Raw genomic sequence first — 19,856 nt, forward strand, 5'->3', positions numbered from 1 at the left:
TTTGCAGCAGTGAGGCATCACTTCCTCTGCTGCTCCAGGAGAAAATTCACCCCCAATGTGATTCTGACGATGGGAAGCCTGTGGAGGCTCTGTACACAATCCTAAGGAGCCCAAATATTCCTGAGTAATGCATTTGTAGACTAAGACGCCACAAAGTAAGTAATACTTTATCATAAACCGATGACACTTTTGTTGTCTGCTCCATCCATCACTCCAATGTTTCTCATGGCTTGACCTGCTCCTGCCATGGCCACTGGGTGTGTCAAACCGGGTGCGTCTTCACTGAAGTTATATCTGGGGCACGTAAGAACATATATCATGCTCCCAAAAGAACTAAACAAACACAAAACTCTGGTGGCCACTGACACCCCTGCTGATCATTTACTTGTCCTGTGGTGGAGTGGTTTGCACACTGAGTTCGTCTTTGGTTTGAGACTTGGTTTGACACTGGGTCTTTCTCATTTAGTTTGCATATTCTCCCTGTGCAACACGACTTTCTCTTTCTTCCAACACTCTGCAAAATAGGAAATGTGCGATTGATTGATGCTGAATTTCTCTTAGTTTCTCTGTTTGATGTGCCAAATGGTCCATCAAGTGTGTTTCCGGCCTTCAATAAATTTTTTAGTGCAAGGAAAATGCACTAAACTACAAATATCTAATTCATTTTAATGACCTTTCAATGCATTCCAACTGTTTCATCATGGCTTATTAGTTTAAATATCCAGCTTGTCAGGAGGGGGTCAGCCTCCTGTTATATGCATTTCCAGCAGGGGGCGCTGCTGCCATACTCACTGCTCTGCGCCTTGTTTCAAATCCCATCTCTCTCTCTCTCTCTGTCTCTCTCTCTCTCTCTCTCTCTCTCTCTCTCTCTCTCTCTCTCTCTCTCTCTCTCTCTCTCTCTCTCTCTCTCTCTCTCGACAGCAGTGCTCAGAGCCACTGGAAGCGGCACCATCAGTTTTTCAGACCTTGGCCCTTTTGATACTCGATATGGGATTTTATTCAAACAATTTAACCCAAGTGCCTCCTGATAAAAAAAGCTTTATGCTTCTTGGTCTGGATTGTGATGTTTCAACACCTTGTTTACACTCTTCCTGTTGAAGGTTTAAAATACAAATGAGATGTTCTTGTTCATGAGTCACAGCTGATTTGATTACACAAATCAAAATATGACAATACATTGTGAACTGATCGAATTAAAGCACCCAATCAAATCAAATATACAAGGAAAGTCCCCCAAAAAGCAACAATGATTCAGGTTGACCGGTGATGGATGGCTCACCTGTCCAGGTGATACCTGCTTTGCTCCGAGCGCCATGAGACCACATGTTGGATAAATCAGTGAAGAAGGTGGTTTGATTGAAGAAGGACCAGTCCACACATGTAATATTGACAGCATATAGAAAGGCAACAGGTTTGTCTAATTCATTTTTATGAAATTAACTTTCTACATCTGGTTGGGCCCAACACATCTCTGAGTATATCATATCTGGTTCAGCAGACAAACTCTAAAGCCCAATCCTAATTCAAGTTGTATCCCTACTCCTACCCCTTAGCCCTCCGCCTCTGCCTTCCCCTCCAAAACGAGGGCAAAGGCAAAGGGGTAAAAGTTTCAGCCCCTAGATTTGGGACACCCCTGTCCCTCTGCTCAGCCCCGCCCCTCGCGCTCCGTCTCATAGTTGTGACGTCATAATACGGCGCCGTTATATCAGCAGAGCTGAGCCACGGATGTTTGTTGATTTTCCAGCAGGAGCATCGTCCTGCCGTCCCAAATTCAACGTGCTGCAGCAGCTTGGCTGCTTTGTTTCCACATCAAGGCGAAGAAATAGACGGAGACATGGATTACTTCAGTTTTTGTATTCAGAAATATTTCCTCATTCACCATGTGAAAGCGAATGAGCTTCCTTGTTTGCTCGGGGGCCCCTGTTTTCAAAACACCCATATTAGAAGACTATGGAACTTGGTAGTATACAGTATAATAGTAAAATGTAATAAACACGGTCTCTACGAAACAAATACACACGGAAGCTCCATACGGCAGACGGCAGCACTACTGCCGTTCTTACTAGCATAAAACACAACAGGTTTATATAACTTTAGAAGTGTATATATGTGAAATGAGAGTCCTTCGGAGCCATGTCCTCATACCCCTCTGTTTAAAGTGTGCATCTGCAAACGCTCCATTTCGAGGGGTGAATAGCCCTTCCCCTCACCCCTCCGCCTTTGCACAGTAGTGAAATGGTACACCCCTCAGACTCGCGTGAATGCGCATTTCAAAGGGGTAGGGGTAAGGGGTAGGGCTAAGGGGTAGAATTGGGACGCAGCCTAAATTTATAAAACACAATATGCTTCTTATGCGATTACCACAAAGGAAGTGAATCTTCTGCTTGAGCAGCAGTAACCTCAACTCCCTCCTGCAGTCGATGGACTTTACTTCTTTGACTGTTCAGGCAGTTTCAACACGTCTCCCATGATTAATGCCGTCTCCACAGCGGTTCCTGCAGCACACCAATGGTGCCAGGTTTTCACGCAGCATCGGGTAGAAACTTTGAACAAGAACGCTTTGACGGGGAAAGATGGGGCATTTCCCCAATTCCAAGTTACTTGTCAAAAAATGTAATCAGTAACTTACTCTAAGTACTAAAATAAAATAGTAACATACCAGAGTACTTACTTTTGGATTATTTCACCAGCAAACATGAAAAATAAAGATGAGAAAGAATAGAATGTGTCGTCTGCTCAGTGTAATGACACGTCTTATACATGAATTGCACTGAACAAGTTTTGAACTATCAAAACTCAGTAACAAATCAGGTGTCGAACACTGATTTTTTTTAAAGAATCAAAACCACAATACAAATAAAGCTTTTAATTTCTATTCAAGAAAATGTGCCCATATTTTCAAAAATGCTCTCTCTCTCTCTCTCTCTCTCTCTCTCTCTCTCTCTCTCTCTCTCTCTCTCTCTCTCTCTCTCTCTCTCTCTCTCTCTCTCTCTCTCTCTCTCTCTCTCTCTCTCTCTCTCTCTCTCTCTCTCTCTCTCTCACAGCAGTGGTCATTATGAGAGATTTTAATGTGACATCAGCAGCGAGGGTCAACTGGGAAAAAAGTGAAGCCCTCGCTGTCGGCAGGTGGCATGGCGGTCTCCCAGTTCTTCCCCAGAATTTAACCTGGAAAAGAAATGGGTAAAAATACTTAGGAATACATGTGGGTGAAGAACATTTTGTTCAGAAGAACTGGGAGACCGTCACGGAAAAGATTGAGGGTAAGCTCTCCAAGTGGAGGTGGCTCCTCCCAAAGATGTCACTCCGAGGCAGGGTTCTTGTTTTAAATAATCTTGTAGCATCCCAGCTGTGGCATCAAATTCAAAAGAAAATATTAGATTTCTTCTGGGATGGTCTGCACTGGGTGCCACAGGGGGTGCTCTTTTTAGACAGAGAGGAGGGGGGTCAGGGCCTTGTCCACTTGGCCAGCCGGACTGAGGAGGGGGGTCAGGGCCTTGTCCACTTTGCCAGCCCGACTGCCACTTTTAGACTCCAGTTCCTGCAGAGGTACCTCACAGTTCCTACAGAGGTACCTCACAGTTCCTGCAGAGGTTCCTCACAGGCCCGGCAGATCTGGTGTGGAGAGGCGTGGCCAGCTGCATCCTGAGGCGTGCCAGTAAGTTGGGGTTGGATAATGTTCTGTTCCTAACTGATCCCAAATTACTAAATCTCAAAGGCTTCCTCCATTTGATCAAAGTGTTTTTAAATGCTGGGCTCTATTTACCCAAGGTGCCTGAAAGCCGACTCTCTGCACTGGCACTGAGAGGATGGAGTGATGTGGAGGGAGGAGAGGATGGAGTGATGTGGAGGAGAGAATGGAGTGATGTGGAGGGAGGAGAGGATGGAGTGATGTGGAGGGAGGAGAGGATGGAGTGATGTGGAAGGAGGAGAGGATTGAGAGATGTGAAGGGAGGAGAGGATGGAGTGATGTGGAGGGAGGAGAGGATGGAGTGATGTGGAGGGAGGAGAGGATGGAGTGATGCGGAAGGAGGAGAGGATGGAGTGATGTGAAGGGAGGAGAGGATGGAGTGATGTGGAGGAGAGAATGGAGTGATGTGGAGGGAGGAGAGGATGGAGTGATGCGGAAGGAGGAGAGGATTGAGAGATGTGAAGGGAGGAGAGGATGGAGTGATGTGGAGGGAGGAGAGGATGGAGTGATGTGGAGGGAGGAGAGGATGGAGTGATGTGGAGGGAGGAGAGGATGGAGAGATGTGAAGGGAGGAGAGGATGGAGTGATGTGGAGGAGAGAATGGAGTGATGTGGAGGGAGGAGAGGATGGAGTGATGCGGAAGGAGGAGAGGATTGAGAGATGTGAAGGGAGGAGAGGATGGAGTGATGTGGAGGGAGGAGAGGATGGAGTGATGTGGAGGGAGGAGAGGATGGAGTGATGTGGAGGGAGGAGAGGATGGAGTGATGCGGAAGGAGGAGAGGATGGAGTGATGTGGAGGGAGGAGAGGATGGAGTGATGCGGAAGGAGGAGAGGGTTGAGAGATGTGAAGGGAGGAGAGGATGGAGTGATGTGGAGGGAGGAGAGGATGGAGTGATGTGGAGGGAGGAGAGGATGGAGTGATGTGGAGGGAGGAGAGGATGGAGTGATGTGGAGGGAGGAGAGGATGGAGTGATGTGGAGGGAGGAGAGGATGGAGTGATGTGGAGGGAGGAGAGGATGGAGTGATGTGGAGGGAGGAGAGGATGGAGTGATGTGGAGGGAGGAGAGGATGGAGAGATGTGAAGGGAGGAGAGGATGGAGTGATGTGGAGGAGAGAATGGAGTGATGTGGAGGGAGGAGAGGATGGAGTGATGCGGAAGGAGGAGAGGATTGAGAGATGTGAAGGGAGGAGAGGATGGAGTGATGTGGAGGGAGGAGAGGATGGAGTGATGTGGAGGGAGGAGAGGATGGAGTGATGTGGAGGGAGGAGAGGATGGAGTGATGTGGAGGGAGGAGAGGATGGAGTGATGTGGAGGGAGGAGAGGATGGAGTGATGTGGAGGGAGGAGAGGATGGAGTGATGTGGAGGGAGGAGAGGATGGAGTGATGTGGAGGGAGGAGAGGACAGGGGTAATGTGGGCTCTCCGGGTTGTTCCTGTTAAAAGACCAGCAGCTGCATTTTGGACGGTTTGATTGCTTTTAAAAAAAGAACTGATTCAAACAGGTAAAAAGGACATAAGTCTAAAGGAGAAGAGATAAAAGCATGTAAAATCCTCTCCAGCTCCACCTTGGACACCATTCCTTTAAGTTTGGCGGTGCTCTGCAGGAAGGTGTCAACAGGCTGACATGGCTGTCTCGTGACAGACACGGGTCAAAAGACACACCCAGGTTACAGAGGTAGGAATTTATAGAATCATTTAATGGCCCAAAGTGCTGCCTGATGGCTGGAATCCTTTTTTTGGGGGGGCAAGTATATGAGCCTCGGTTTCAATTGAGTTTAGCTGAAGGGAATTGTTGTCCAAATTTTAATGGCCTGAAAACAGCCATATAAATTGGATAGTACAATGAAAATATGAAGGACAGAACATGTTTATTTTAGAGGAATGCTAAGAGTTTTCACAAGAGGACCCTCTACTTTTATTCTCCCTTTTATAAAGTAAACAACCTCCTCTGATCTCTGACATGCCAAAACATTCCAGTGAAGCCAAACATTAAAATATAGTCTTGACAAATTTAGAGCTGGTGGAGCAGAAGTCAGGAACAATTTCTCTTTGGTCTTGTCCTTGGAAGAAGTCCTATCTAAAATAGTCTGTTGTCACTTCATCTCACAAAGTGGTGTCCATTTTCAAAAAGGAAGGTATCTCCTGGTTTCAATTTGTTTTTGAATTTTATTGCAGAGATGATTTGATTAGCCTGACGTTATGAATGCAAAGACGAACTAACCCAATTATCTGTGTTCAGATCCAATAAGGACTTTCATCTTAAAGACTGCGGAGGAGTTTGGACCGGTGACCTCAGTCTGAGGTCATACAGCAGCAGCAGTCGTCCTTCCTTCCCCTGAGAGACGGAGCACAAAGACGGATGAAAGCTCCTCTCAAGCCTGTGATGGATGCTGATGCTTCAGTAACACGGGCCATGGCGAGGGACCAAGGCTGCTCGGTGGTGAGGAGAGGGTGGAGGTCAGGATTATATATAGAAAACAATCCCGTCCATGATGCATGGTGACATGGCCTCCACAGCTGCAGCCACTCGGTGTCACAGGAAATGGACGATGCCCGAGGAGCAGAGCAGCTGGCCCCACACGACTCCCAGCTCAGATTCTAGACTGTTCAGTGACCTTGCATCTGACCGAGGTTCAGCCTCACGGCCTCCGCGGACTGGGCGAGTTCCGCAGTTTTAGAAGTTCATTACTTGACGCTGCCTTGGCCCAATTAACTTTGGGACGAGAGATTTCACTGCACGATGCCAACGTCCACATGCAACATGGCGATCACCTGGCGTCATTACCAACCACAAAGTTACCATCTTTGTAGGGGGTGGGTGATACATGGCTTTAGTTTAACATCCTGTAGAGTACTGATGCATGCTTATGCTATCACAATGTACTTTTGATTTTGGTAGTGAGGAACTGAGGTCCCATTTACACTTCACGCAAATTTAAGTGATAACTGAAATCTTTCATTGTTTTGGGTAGGGATGCACAGATACCAGTTCAATACCAGGCATGAGTACTTTTACTCAAACTGCCACGATACCACCTTCCGGCAGCACAAGGTTTAAGGCACTTTACAACAAAGTGTGGCAGCCAGTGAGGAGCACAGCCCTGTGTAAAAAAAACTCGTCTGTGCAAAACATGTGTATTGGTACTTAAATGCAAATGCTAATTTTGGAAAAAGTGGTATCTGTGCATCCCCAGTTTTGAGGGTTCGTTTAGACCAGGGGTCCTGGAGGGCTCCTGGAGGGCTGCAGTCCTGAACATTTTAGATGTTTCCCTGCTCAAACACCTGTCATCATGATGAGGCTCTGCTTGACAAGGAGCCACTAATTGCTGTCAGCTGTATTGATGAGGAAACATCTAAAACGTGCAGGGCTGCGGCCCTCCAGGACCAGGATTGCCCACCCCTGGTTTAGACAGTGCTTTTTTTTGAAAGAGGAAAACTTTTCTGAAATGCTGCTACTGCCCATGTACACAACCACTGTAGTAAATATTTCTTCACTTGCACAATTAGATGGACACTAACGGCAACCCCCAGAATGTCATGCTCCCTGCCCAGTTTCCTGAGACTTGTAATTTTGTCGACAGTCACCATAATCCAATCTTGTCTGTCCATACGAATGTCTCAGAATCTCAATGTTTATAGCAGATTCTCTGCATGCATGCGATTCAATTAAAAAAAAAAAAAAAAACAGTACTAACCAACCTTTCCAGTATTTCCGTGTGAACATGAAACTTCTCACTGGAAAGGTCATTGAAATGGGGCCTGAGAAACCTGGAGTATTCAAATGAAGGTTTTCTGCACAGTCGTGTAGCATTGAGCTCCCACAAGGACTACATGAAGGAGTCACCATGGAGTTTGATCCAACACGTATGTTCCAAAGATGTCAAACAATTCTCATTGCTTGCACTTCAGCATTAATGTGGATGGATTTCATTTTTACTTGGAGAACTGTCAAAGATATTGATTTTAGTAAAGCGTTCTGAATGCATGCAAGTATTGAACATAATGATGGAAATAGATTCTACAATTCAAGAGTAGTTTGGTAGAAACAATTCCTAAGTGTTGAAATGCTTCAGCCAACATAAAGCTAAATGTGATTTTGGTTGCCGTTCAGTTAACTAAAGCCATCTTGCCTACATTTGACATACAATTTATCAGTGAAGTAATAGTTGTGCGTATGCAACAAGAAACCATTTATGATTGGATTTTACCATGACACATCACATAGATCATATTTGGTCTGTGAATAAGAGCTTTATTTAAAAAGAAACAATATTTCTCATCTGAGGGGTCTCTCCTTCACTGCAATTGGTCCAACAGTCGTTTCTTCTTCCCACTGATGACCTGCAACGTCAGAAATATTTTGAGTGCATCTTTAAAATAGTCCAACGTCAATCATGGCCTCATTAGCATCTAAAACTCGTCTGATCTGAGCCCCGGTGCATCATGAAGCAGGAAGTTGTACTACAAAGACGTGCCACAGTTTGCAGAGAAATGCCTTTGTGTCTTAAGGTAAAGAGACATTTGCCGCCTCAAATAGCATTAATGTCAACTAAAATGATACTCATCTTTGGAGAAAAAAGACCTGAAGCTCACCTTTATACAGCGTGCAAAATCTCAATTCAATGCAAGACTGTTAATTCAAGATCGCATTAGCACATGTTAGCAGACTTTACTTTTCAGACTGAAGATCAGTAGACTTCATGGAGAACATTTTCCCCCGTTTTGATACAGACTCATGGAAATGAATACCTGATCTGATCAGATCCACGTTGCTACCCGGGGCGCACTCCGTGTCACAGCAGGAGCAGGCCTGATTATAACCACTGGCTTCCCTCCACCTGTCAAACATTTTCAGAGCTTTAGTAAAAGTCATCTCAAAACAGCCAAGAGGATGATATTCTGGAGAGTTCTCAACCCATCATTCCACAGTGGCAGCATCTCACCCATTGGAGAAGGAACAGGCTTTGTTGGAGAAGTCGACAGGTGCGTCAGCTGCTGTGGCTCTCAGACTGCAGGTGATGTACACCTGAACAAGAGGCAGGGCTTTCGTAATTGACGAAATCAATGGTGTAGAAGTAACCAGTTGATTGTAACTCACCACACCGTTGTGGTCGTTCTGGAACTTGAACGCCTCCACCTCAAACTGCAGTTTGTCATCCTGTGAGCGAGTCAGGAACCGAGAGCTGGAGCCCGTGAGCTGACTGTCAAACAGACACCTGAAGGCAACAGAAGGACCGTCAAAGAGTAGAAATGTTCACAACCAAGACATTTCAGTGTTTAACCCTTTCCTGGAATGAAGAGATGACTTCTTTCTACACTGCAGACAAAGTGAACAAAATAGTTCCATCTTTAAAACCCATCTCAACTCTTCTATCAAGTTGCATTAAAACATCCAAGTGACAGACATTTATCAATACACGTGTTGAAACTGCCAATTCGACTGCTCCAACAACACAAACCTCCAGCTATACCGGAGGTCTGCAAACTGCATCTCACAATATATAATGTTCATTTTATTGGCATTCCTCATTTTTAACATTTGTTCCAATATTCAAGCCTAATTGAATGTAAACCAAGTCCGCCATAGCTTTGAGCTAAAGAACAGAGAAGATACCGACCCCTTGTTTCCCAGGAAGCTGTATCGAGGGACCGTGTCAGCAATGGGGACCACGGTGGCCACGCAGCTGTCCACGTACACCCTGAGCGGAGCGTGATAAAACGGTTTGACCGAAGCTTCAAATCTCATCATGTCTCCCAGCTGGAAATAGGTGGTTGAATGAAAAGAGTCCCGATCACCTAAATGCAACACAAAGAATTGTCGATCATGAGTCTTCATCACCGAGTAATGAACGTGGGTTAAAGAATGAATAACTCAGATAACACACCAGTCATGACAGTGAGGGAGAAGTGGAGACTCTCCTCTGAGGTTTTCTTGTCACTGAATGGAATCCAGGTTGGATTCAAAAGCCCACTGCTCACCTCATGATTCCTAAAGGAGAGAAATCAACAGCTTCAGAAAACAATTCAGGAAACGCATTATGGTGCCGATAGAAGTTCAACCTCTGGTAGTGGCACTGGACGCTGATGGAGACTTCTCTGCTGCGGACAATAGGACTGGTTCCTAATGGACTGGGGCTGTAGAGCAGTGTGAAGACGTACACAAACGAGTCATCAGACATCTGAAATGCAAAACAGGCAAGAAATTCCAAGTTAACTTCATACACAGCCAATTCTGAACTTCAGGTGAGCTCAACACTAACATTTGAGGATTTAGTCATGATCCAGTCCATCGGATCAGTCAGCATGTTGGAACATTTGCTGTTGCAGTCATCCAAGTGTCGAATTACTGGCCCATCTTTTTCAGTTTTGCTACACATCGGAACAAACAAGGCATTAACCTGTCCAGGTGCCTTGAAGCACCACCTGCAATGAATTACTGGCTGCAGCTAAAAACATTAGTAAGTCAACAATTTAATGTAGGAAGTGGTTTCCCAAAACCAAACGCAGAGTCCAACATCATGTACAGCAAGTCCAGTCTGGCCACACAAACAAACGCATTCGGAACCAACATTTCCAAAACGACCTTTTCTCAGCCTCCAATGCAATAAGGCATGGACAAGACAGACCTCTGTAGGTTCTAAAGAACAGTGGTCACTCAAACCAACAGGGACATTAACTTTTATAGACTTTGCCAACTAATTGATTTTAATTTACTCATTTTCTTTGAGAAAATTGCACCCTTGAGCTCGTAAATTTTAACTGATAAACCTGCCTCGGATGTTTAAAGAAACCAATAGGAGAATGAGTAATGGACATGTCATTTAGTCATGTGCCACTATACCACCATAGTAGTATAGTGGCACCTTGTTCATTATTAATTAATAGAATGAAAGCATGAGGAAATATTCATTATTTTCAAAATGCAAGTTCTAGAATCTTACCAGTAGCTGACTGCCACAACCATGCAACTCCGACTCAAAGATCAGGATTTGATTCTCGAGATCTTCCCCCGTGGCGGGACACCCACCCAGGGTGACGTCTGCTTCTCTGACCGGTTTGCCAATCCCCAGCAGGTCTTTCTTGGCCTCCACTCGGACGGAGCTCTCCCCACATATGGCAGCGACCGTACTGGGTGCCGTTGGAGTCCTCAGCTCAAAGTTTGGGGCGAACTGAAGCTCCTCTTCAGTCTGCAGCTCCGGAAACCTCCACATCAACGGTTCCTCAAAGGATTGCTTTTCCTGCTGGACACCTGGAATTTACAGGAAATTACCAAAAGTCCTTGGAAACATGCCAACAAATTGCTTCAGACTTATCCCATCACAAAGGGGCAATATTGAGTCCAAAATCCCCCATTGAAGGGGAATCTTGACTCTTTGACAAAGTTTCTTTGTGGTGCAGAGTAGACAATGAAAATGTCAACCTTCAGAAATCTCAGGTCTTTTACTCTGAAGAGCTTGTTTAAAATAAACCCCAGAAACTATATTCTTTGAAATGTTTTTAAAATCTTGTCAGTGGTCTGGAGCCTCTTGCAAACCAATTCGGACCCACAGGAGTCATGTTTGACACCCCTGTGCATCATTTACATTCCTCAAGTGGTGAGCAGGAGGAGGAAATCTGTCTGTTGAAGCTCACCATCTCGTGATACAAACCGGTCACGACATCAAATAGACCAAACTCCAGAACTCAGTAACTGTCATGCTGGAAAGAACTGTGGTAGTTTTAATAAGTTACTAAAATAGGTGACATAAAGCCAAACCAAGTAGCTTTTAAAGTTCAGCAGAGACCAAAGCTAAAGAGTCAAGGTTTGATGGTTTGTCTATCACCAGATTAAGATATGAAAGTGATGAACAGTGATGAAGTGTTAAACCCTCTAACCTAGTGAACCTTCAGACTCATTTCAGTAGTTGGTCGGGTCTACCTGCTGGGTGGCGGCCTGGACGCTGGTTGGGACTGTGTCCAGGCCTGCGTGCTGCATGGTGGAGGCTCTGGTGGAGGTCCTGTGTTGCTGCTGTTAAAGCTCCATACAACAAGAAGAAAGCAATTCTGAAGGCCTGCTTCATGTCGAACATCTTCTCTCTTGTTCCTCTGCTTGAGACAGACTGGCTGCTGCAGCAGGAGGCTTTGTAGAACTGAAGCTCCGCCCACCTCCTGATTGACCTGATGGCTCTCCTGCTGTGACTCATTTACTGGCTGAAGAGTCGCCTCAGTGCTGGAAATCAATGCAAACACAAACTCCTGTCAAAACTTAAAGGCAAGAAGTAACATGCTGTGATTAGATACATGCTTCTTCTTTTTTTTTAACTTCTTCTGACCTGGACGTCTTCAACAGAGTTAGAATTGTGACATTTCTCTCAGGAAAATCTTTCAAATCATGGTGCAAGCATCAAAATGGGTGCATATGTTAATGCAGTGCCAATGTTTTCATAAAGTACTCTGCTCACTCTAAAACTCAAGATAGTAGCCATGTTTTATGGTTATATTTATATAAAGATGATAGGCTAATTATAGTGGTGTTGGACATAGAAATAAATAGTGTGTGCAGAATTTTGAAGATATAGCTTCACACTTTTGAATATATCAAATGCAATTGTCTCTCGCCCTTGGGGCTCTCCATTTGATTACATGCACACATGAAACTACTGCAAGTCACACTACATTAATCTTCAAACATGCACCCGATGGATCAAAAATGTCACATTATATTCAAGTACAGAATCAATCAGTGCTGCATCAAATGTGGAAAAGTAAATGTATGACCGAGTCGAGATCTTAAAGGGACGCTTCAGATATCAGGCATGAAATACGGGATTTTTGTCAACATTTATCAATTCAAAAATACACATTGCATATAATTATGTTTATTTTTTCTGTTATCAAGTCTTCAAATATTTCATAAAAAGGTCAAATAATAGAAGTGGAGCAAGCTTGATGTAGAATGGGGTGCAGTGAAGCCGATCCCAGCTTTCATTGAGCAGAGGGAAGGGGAGACAGCGGAGTAAAGCCATGCCGGCTCAGAGAGAACATAAAAACCACACAGTGAGTCCGAGACCCGGGTGTTGATGCGTGGCAGACCCTATTTACTATTTCACTGTGCCACGTCAATAACGTCACTACAAATTCCGAGAAAGACCTCAGGAAAAATACAGGAGGCACACTGTAAGCAATTGAAAGCTTAAAGAGAATTTTAATAAAAAGAATGGAAAGAAAGTCACAATACAACCTGGAGGGAAGGATGTCCTGGAGTTCTCTAAATCTTTCTTCAGCAGATCAGCTTTTTGTAGGGCGAGATAACCGAGAGCTGTGTTTAACAATGTGTGCAGGTGCAAGTCTGCACATAACACGCTGAAGGACAGTCCTGGAATGCAGCCTGTGGAAATCACACCAACGTTATCGCTGATGAGACACAAACAGCTTTTTTCTAACGTGATCATGGAGCTCAATTTTGAAGGTGTTTAACTTATTATTTCCTCTTTTATTAAGTTCTCATCTCTTGTTTCTGTCAGAGTTTTATAGATTCTGTCATTACAAATAAATGAGATGCTTCTGATGTTAGGTACCAGTTATACAACATCGTTTTCAAGTGAAAACATTCATTCTGTTTTTGGTGTTTGTTTACCTGACAACAGTGCTCAGAACACAACTTCATGTGTTCGCTGCTGCCGATAAGAACAATGTTTCCTCCATGGTGTCATGACTCCAGGCCATATTCTCATGGATTTGGTACTTTTGACAGTGACAGTCACCGTAATAACGATCCAACTTGGTGGTCTGTCCACTAGAATGACTGTGTTCTCCCGTTGTTAATGTTGAGAGCTCATTGTTCTCTGTGAGCATGTGTGTGTGTGCATTTCAAGTGTTTCCAAATCAAAATGTCAATAAGATGCGTTTACACTTGAGATGCTGTATAAACGGGGCCTTAGTTTGTGTTCAAAATCAGCAAAAGTAGGGCAAGTAGGAAGTAGGGCTGTAGGAAGCAGCATGACAGAGGGTTCTGACTGAAAACTGAGTGAAAAGTGTTGTAACAGCAGAGAATCTCACAGTGAAGGAGAAAAGGCCAGTAGAGAAAGAGGCAGAGAGCTAAACGCCTTCCCACCACAGTGGAGCAGTAAACACCGAGCATCCAAACATGAAGGACGCTGGAGTCCGAGTGGACGTCACACAAAGACCTGCAGACTCATCTGTTCATTACCGGCTGGAGTTCAGACATCCAGAGGTGATTTTCAGTCGCCTCATTTCAACACATCAGCTCCTCGTCTGCACCGCTCACATCTGCCACGAGACGGGAAGGAGGCGGATCAACGCCGTGGCAACAGCGCTTCCTCCAGACTTACCCCGGATCAGCCTGGATCAGCCTGGATCAGCCCGGATCAGCTCGGATCAGCCCGGCTCAGACACACCGAGGGTCCAAATCTAAACCCCGACCTGATGACTTCTCCTGCCCACCCTCGGATCCCCGTGGATTCTCTCTCAGTACATTTCATTTCAATGGAAGTCACTTCACACCTCCACCACAATTTGTATTTTTGAAGTTTACGTAAGCGAGGTTTGGAGAATTTAGATTTTGAACATACATTTTGATGAATTAATTCTTTCAAAACATTAACTTTTAAATTTAAAGAAGTGGCACAGAGTTTACGTGATGGAAATGTCTGTAGTTTTACAAAGCCCAAACAATTACTGTTAGAAAATCACAACAATCTCAACATAAAGCCAATCTTAATGAAACCTTCTGGTGCAAATACAGTCAAATGTACACGCAGAACACGCGCTGTGCGTAGGGCCCCGCGATCCATGGGGGGCCCATTTTGCGCAAGTGAATTGAATTTCCCTCGGGGTCAATAAAGTATCATCATTCTCTGCAAATGCGCAAAGGATGTGCTGCATTTTGCCGAGAGGCGCGTAGAACACCGCCACCAAGTCAGCCTGAGGCCGGAGAGAGAGAGGGCGAGAGAGAGAGAGAGGGCGAGAGAGAGAGAGAGGGAGAGAGAGAGAGAGAAAAGAGACGCAATGATTGAAAGAGCGAAGCATCACCATCTGACCAATCAGCGGTCAAATCAGGCAGGTGTTTACAGGTAGAGTAGAGAGAGAGAGAGAGAGAGAGAGAGAGAGAGAGAGAGAGAGAGAGAGAGAGAGAGAGAGAGAGAGAGATGGCTTCCAACATCAATACGATTCGGGAGCGAGCAAAAGAAAGAAAAAGTCCAAACAGTCAGAGGCTCGTGCTTCACTTGAAGGTGGGATGTTGTTGAAATAAAAAAGAAACCCTAACCCTTCACTCATCAATGGCGCAAGAACGGTTGAGTGGCCTGGCTGTGATTAGCATAAACTCACAAGTGGCACAGCAGCGGCCATATGATGAGCTCATTGATGACTTTGCATCCAGAAAATGCAGACGTGTGCATCTGTAAAGTTCTTGTTCCACTGTTGATAGAGGCTGCTCATTTGATTCGTTAGTAATTGTAATTTATTATTATTATCATTATTATTATTATTATTATTATGTTATTGGAAGGGGGGCCCCCAAAAAGAATCCTGCTTATGGCCCCCACCCTGGTTATGCATGTTTTTACAAACTCACCCTGACAGCATGAGCGTGAGGCTGGTTTCATCCCAACCAGGCAGCGAGCTGTCATGTCAGTGTCTCTGAGATCTCAGCTGCTTCTCAGTGAGAAATTTGTTTAAAAAAAATCTTGTCTCAACCCAAATGGAATTAAAACTGGATTAAACTTGGGAGTTGGGGTATGCATGTTCCCTACAATGGTGTAGCAGCTTGGAATAACACCACTGTGCCATTAATGCAGAACAACAGAGCCAATTTTGTATTTTTCAAAAACATTATCTCATAAATTCAGAACCGGTTTTGTTATAACTTATTGTTTTCTCATTATTCTAAGATAATTATCTCATAAATTCAGAAAAACAGAACCGATTTTTTATTTTTCAGAAAAACGTTCTCTCATAAAGTCAGAAAAACAGAGCTGATTTCTTTTTTTTACTTAATGTTTTCTCATAATTATGAGATATGTATGTCAATTCAGAAAAATCAGAGTCAATTTCGAATTTCTTCATGTGAATGCAATACGCGTCCACAGTGTTGACTGCAATTTAAAAGCTAAGTTTTGCGGCTCCAGATAAATTGTAGTTGTCGTAAAAACAGCTGTTTTGGTCGGAAAGAAGTCCAACTACATTATGAAGAAGCTTGAATAATTAATTTCACTTTCCTAATTGTAGGACGCCTCCTGGTGTGAAACCCAGCGACAGGTCTGTTGTGTGTTCTGTCGCTGAAATTGTCGACACTGAAAACCAAACGTCTTGTGGTTCTGTGGTTCTCTGGAGTTCGGGTGCTTATCAGGCCCCGTTTACACGTTTCAAGTAAAAAACTCAACTTTGTTGTGTTTTTGTTTTAGAGTTTTGGGTGTGTACAATACAAACAATGTAGTCAGCACGCCAGGCCACAAGTAGGCGTTTTTGTAATGAAACCACACATATGCACGTAGAGGACAATAAGCTATAAACGTAACACCCCACATGGAAAGAACCTATATGAGGATATATGCACATATATGAAACCTATATGCAGCATATATGCACATATATGACAATATATATGCTGTATATATGCACATATATGCACATATATGACAATGTATATGCTGCATATATGCACATAAATGCTGCATATATGCACATATATGACCATATATATGCTGCATATATGCACATATATGCTGCATGTATGCACATAAATGCTGCATATATGCACATATATGACAATGTATGGGCTGCATATATGCACATATATGACAATATATGGGCTGCATATATGCACATATATGACAATATATGCTGCATATATGCACATATATGACCATATATATGCTGCATATATGACAATATATGAGCTGCATATATGCACATATATGACAATATATGCTGCATATATGCACATATATGCTGCATATATGCACATATATGACAATATATATGCTGCATATATGCACATAAATGCTGCATATATGCACATATATGACAATATATGGGCTGCATATATGGAAAGTCCCACATGGACAGAACCAGAATATATATACATATATACATAGTGGCTAGATAGCTCAGGTGGCAAGGCAATGGACTGGTGCACGGGAGACCCTGGTTCAATTCCCGCTAGGGTCACTGAGCAAATAACAGCATTCAGTGTGGGCCCACATGGAAAGAACCTATATAAAGATTAGGATATATGTGGCATATATATAAAATTGGCTATTTTCCTACATTTTATGCACATATATGTAGATATATGTACATATATGTGTGCATACATGGGCTCATATAGGTGTGCATATATGCGCATATAGGTGTGCATATATGGGCACATATAGGTGTGCATATATGGGCACATATAGGTTTGCATATATTGGAACATATAGGTGTGCATATATGCACATATAGGTTTGGAATATATGTGACATATATAAAATTGGCCGTTTTCCTATATGTTATATACATATATGTACATATATGCGCGCATGTATGCACACATATATGTACATATATGTACATAACATATAGGAAAACGGCCAATTTTATATATGTCACATATATGCCAAACCTATATCAATACCTATATTAAAACATATATGTTTATATAGGTTCTTTCCATGTGGGACAATTGAGATTACCCAAAATTCATCCAGACTCTGACTGTAATGGCTCAACAACCAGAGACATAGCAGGCTCTGCAGGCTGGAATGGCTCTTTGTTGGCCCACACAACATCTGGTTGCTTTCCTGAGCCTGCTGATGAGGTCAGAGTCCTAAAAGCACGTCCACAGTGAACAGATCTCACTACACCTCTGGGATGCGGCGTAACGGGAGTCACATGATGAAGAAGCTGTACATACACATCTGTGGAAACCTGTCTTCTGTGTTTCAGCAACGATGTCATGAAATTTATATTGTGAACATTCAAGGATTCAAGGTTCAAGGATTCAAGGATTCTTTATTGTCATATAAAAAAAAAACAAAAACAAAAAAACATCTGTGTCATTGATAACATGCTGTAAAATGTGATTTACACTCATGGAATATATGGGTCCTGTGTGTGTGTGTGTGTGTGTGTGTGTGTGTGTGTGTGTGTGTGTGTGTGTGTGTGTGTGTGTGTGTGCGTGTGTGTGTGTGTGTGTGCATGTGTGTGTGTGTGTGTGTGTTGTCACAGACTAATTAAGGTCCTGATGGAGTTGATCCTGTTAAAATTGTTTATGACACATTAGAGGCAGAGAAGCTCTCCCTCTGTGTTCCCTGTCGATATAATTAGTCTGGCCAAGGTCACACACACACACACACACACACACACACACACACACACACACACACACACACACACACACACACACACACACACACACACACACACACACACACACACACACACACACAACACACACACACACACACACACACACACACACACACACACAGGACACTTTGTTGGGATTGGCCTGCTCCTGAGCATGTGTAGAAGAACCCTTCACTCCAGTTGTGATGTGGTGTGTGTTGTGGTGTGTTGTTGTGTGTTGTGGTGTGTTATGATGTGGCGATGAACATTGTTATGTAAACGGACACACAAAATGCAACAGAAGTTTTTCATTTTTACTTAAAAATGTAATGTTTTTGTTTTTGTTTCTGTCGTCTGACGATTTTCTTTTTTTGTTTTTTGAAACAAAAATGAAAATATAATTGCTTCTGTTTGTGAATGTAATTGTTTTATTGCTGCCAAAATGAGCAAACTAAACAGAACATATAACTTAGAGCATTTAATATCAAAACTTTTAGTTTTGATTAGTCTGGGCTATAACATATCCCCACAAATTTGATGATGTAAGATATTAAGGCTGAGAAAGAAACAAACCTGACGTCTTGCTTCAGGGATGCAGTGTTGAGCTTAAATCCAATCCTTCATCATCCTTCTTCCCCCTGTAGGTCCAGTCTAGAAAATAACAAACCTGAGTTCCACATTCCAAAGTCATCCCACTTAATATATTAAATGCAGTGCTCAGTGCGTTCATGTAGGCGTTCGGATTATGGGATTTGTCTGTGTTGTGAGGTTTGTGTTGACGATACAAATGCATGTTTTATTACTGAGTAGAACTCCCTGCCACCCGACCTTCAGAACACTCTCCCTTCCCACATTCAAATCAACACCTGCTATTGTTAATTTATCCTGTTTCTTCCTCTTCCTCTTCCTCTTCTTATCATTATTCGGGGCCGAGCCATAAAGGCCAGGCCTATGGAGGAGGCGCTTTGGCCCCTAAACACGCTGGTCAACACAGATGTTGACCATATTTGGCACACTTATCAAGACTGGCAAAAATTTTAAGAAAATGTAAAAATAATAAGCCCCAGAGTGCTAAAATGTGCTCTCTAGCGCCACCTAGAAACATTAAAACGGCCACCATTGCATGTAGGAATGGCATAGGAAGATCAAACCAAAAGTCAATTGTTTGTCTCACCAAGACCTACAAATCACGCACCGATACCCTGGACCTAAATCCTACAGGAAGTCTGCAATTCAGCTTTCAATATAACATTTTCACCCAAAAAAGGTCCTCATACAAACACTATCTCCTCTGAAGGCAGTAGAAGTAATAACAGAATTGATAGTAGTAGTCGATAGTAGTAATAGGAGTAGGACTAGTATTTATAATCGGGAGAAGGGAAATGAAAAAGCCAGTTAAAAGTGCTCATTTTTCCCTCCATAAGCAAAAGGAATCTCCCTTTTGTTTTGTGTTTATACAGCAGGTTCCAAGTTCCACCTTTCTACGGTAACAAAGTAAAATCTGCATCACGTTTCACTGTTGTGGTTGATGAAACTTGAAATAATGAAAGGTAACGCTGGACCTTCCACAGCAGCCATCCAACTCCACTTGGTATGGACGTTTGCTGTCTCGTTTTTATATTTAACACACTTCCAGTGGGTCAAATTCCAGTACAAATGCACAAAAAAAGAATTTGTGCAGGAGGAAACTCATAGTCTGTGCGTTAGCCTTACCGTTAGACATGATTGTCTGCCTCAATTCATTTCCTGTATAAACAGCAGCAGCCTCCCGGGGCTGTTAGCCGCTCATCTTCACCAATATTAATGAGCTCTCGCTGCTTATTGCCTTTATTTATTA

At 43.4% G+C, this 19,856-nt stretch overlaps 1 protein-coding gene across 1 annotated transcript; it reads right to left on the reverse strand.

The window, feature by feature from the left end:
- Positions 1–6,221: 6,221 nt before the first annotated feature.
- LOC308136953 (zona pellucida sperm-binding protein 3-like) lies at positions 6,222–11,663 on the reverse strand (the record flags this gene model as incomplete). The annotated part of the gene is made up of 9 exons (XM_080505509.1): positions 6,222–6,343; positions 8,438–8,526; positions 8,632–8,714; positions 8,787–8,904; positions 9,307–9,484; positions 9,574–9,677; positions 9,749–9,867; positions 10,630–10,929; positions 11,607–11,663. The coding sequence occupies 9 exons, from the start codon at positions 11,661–11,663 to the stop codon at positions 6,222–6,224; spliced, it is 1,170 nt and encodes a 389-aa protein (XP_080361635.1).
- Between the last annotated feature and the right edge of the window lie 8,193 nt (positions 11,664–19,856).

This window comes from Blennius ocellaris, assembly GCF_963422515.1.
Source record: "Blennius ocellaris genome assembly, chromosome: 11".
NCBI classification, from domain to species: Eukaryota; Metazoa; Chordata; class Actinopteri; order Blenniiformes; family Blenniidae; genus Blennius; species Blennius ocellaris.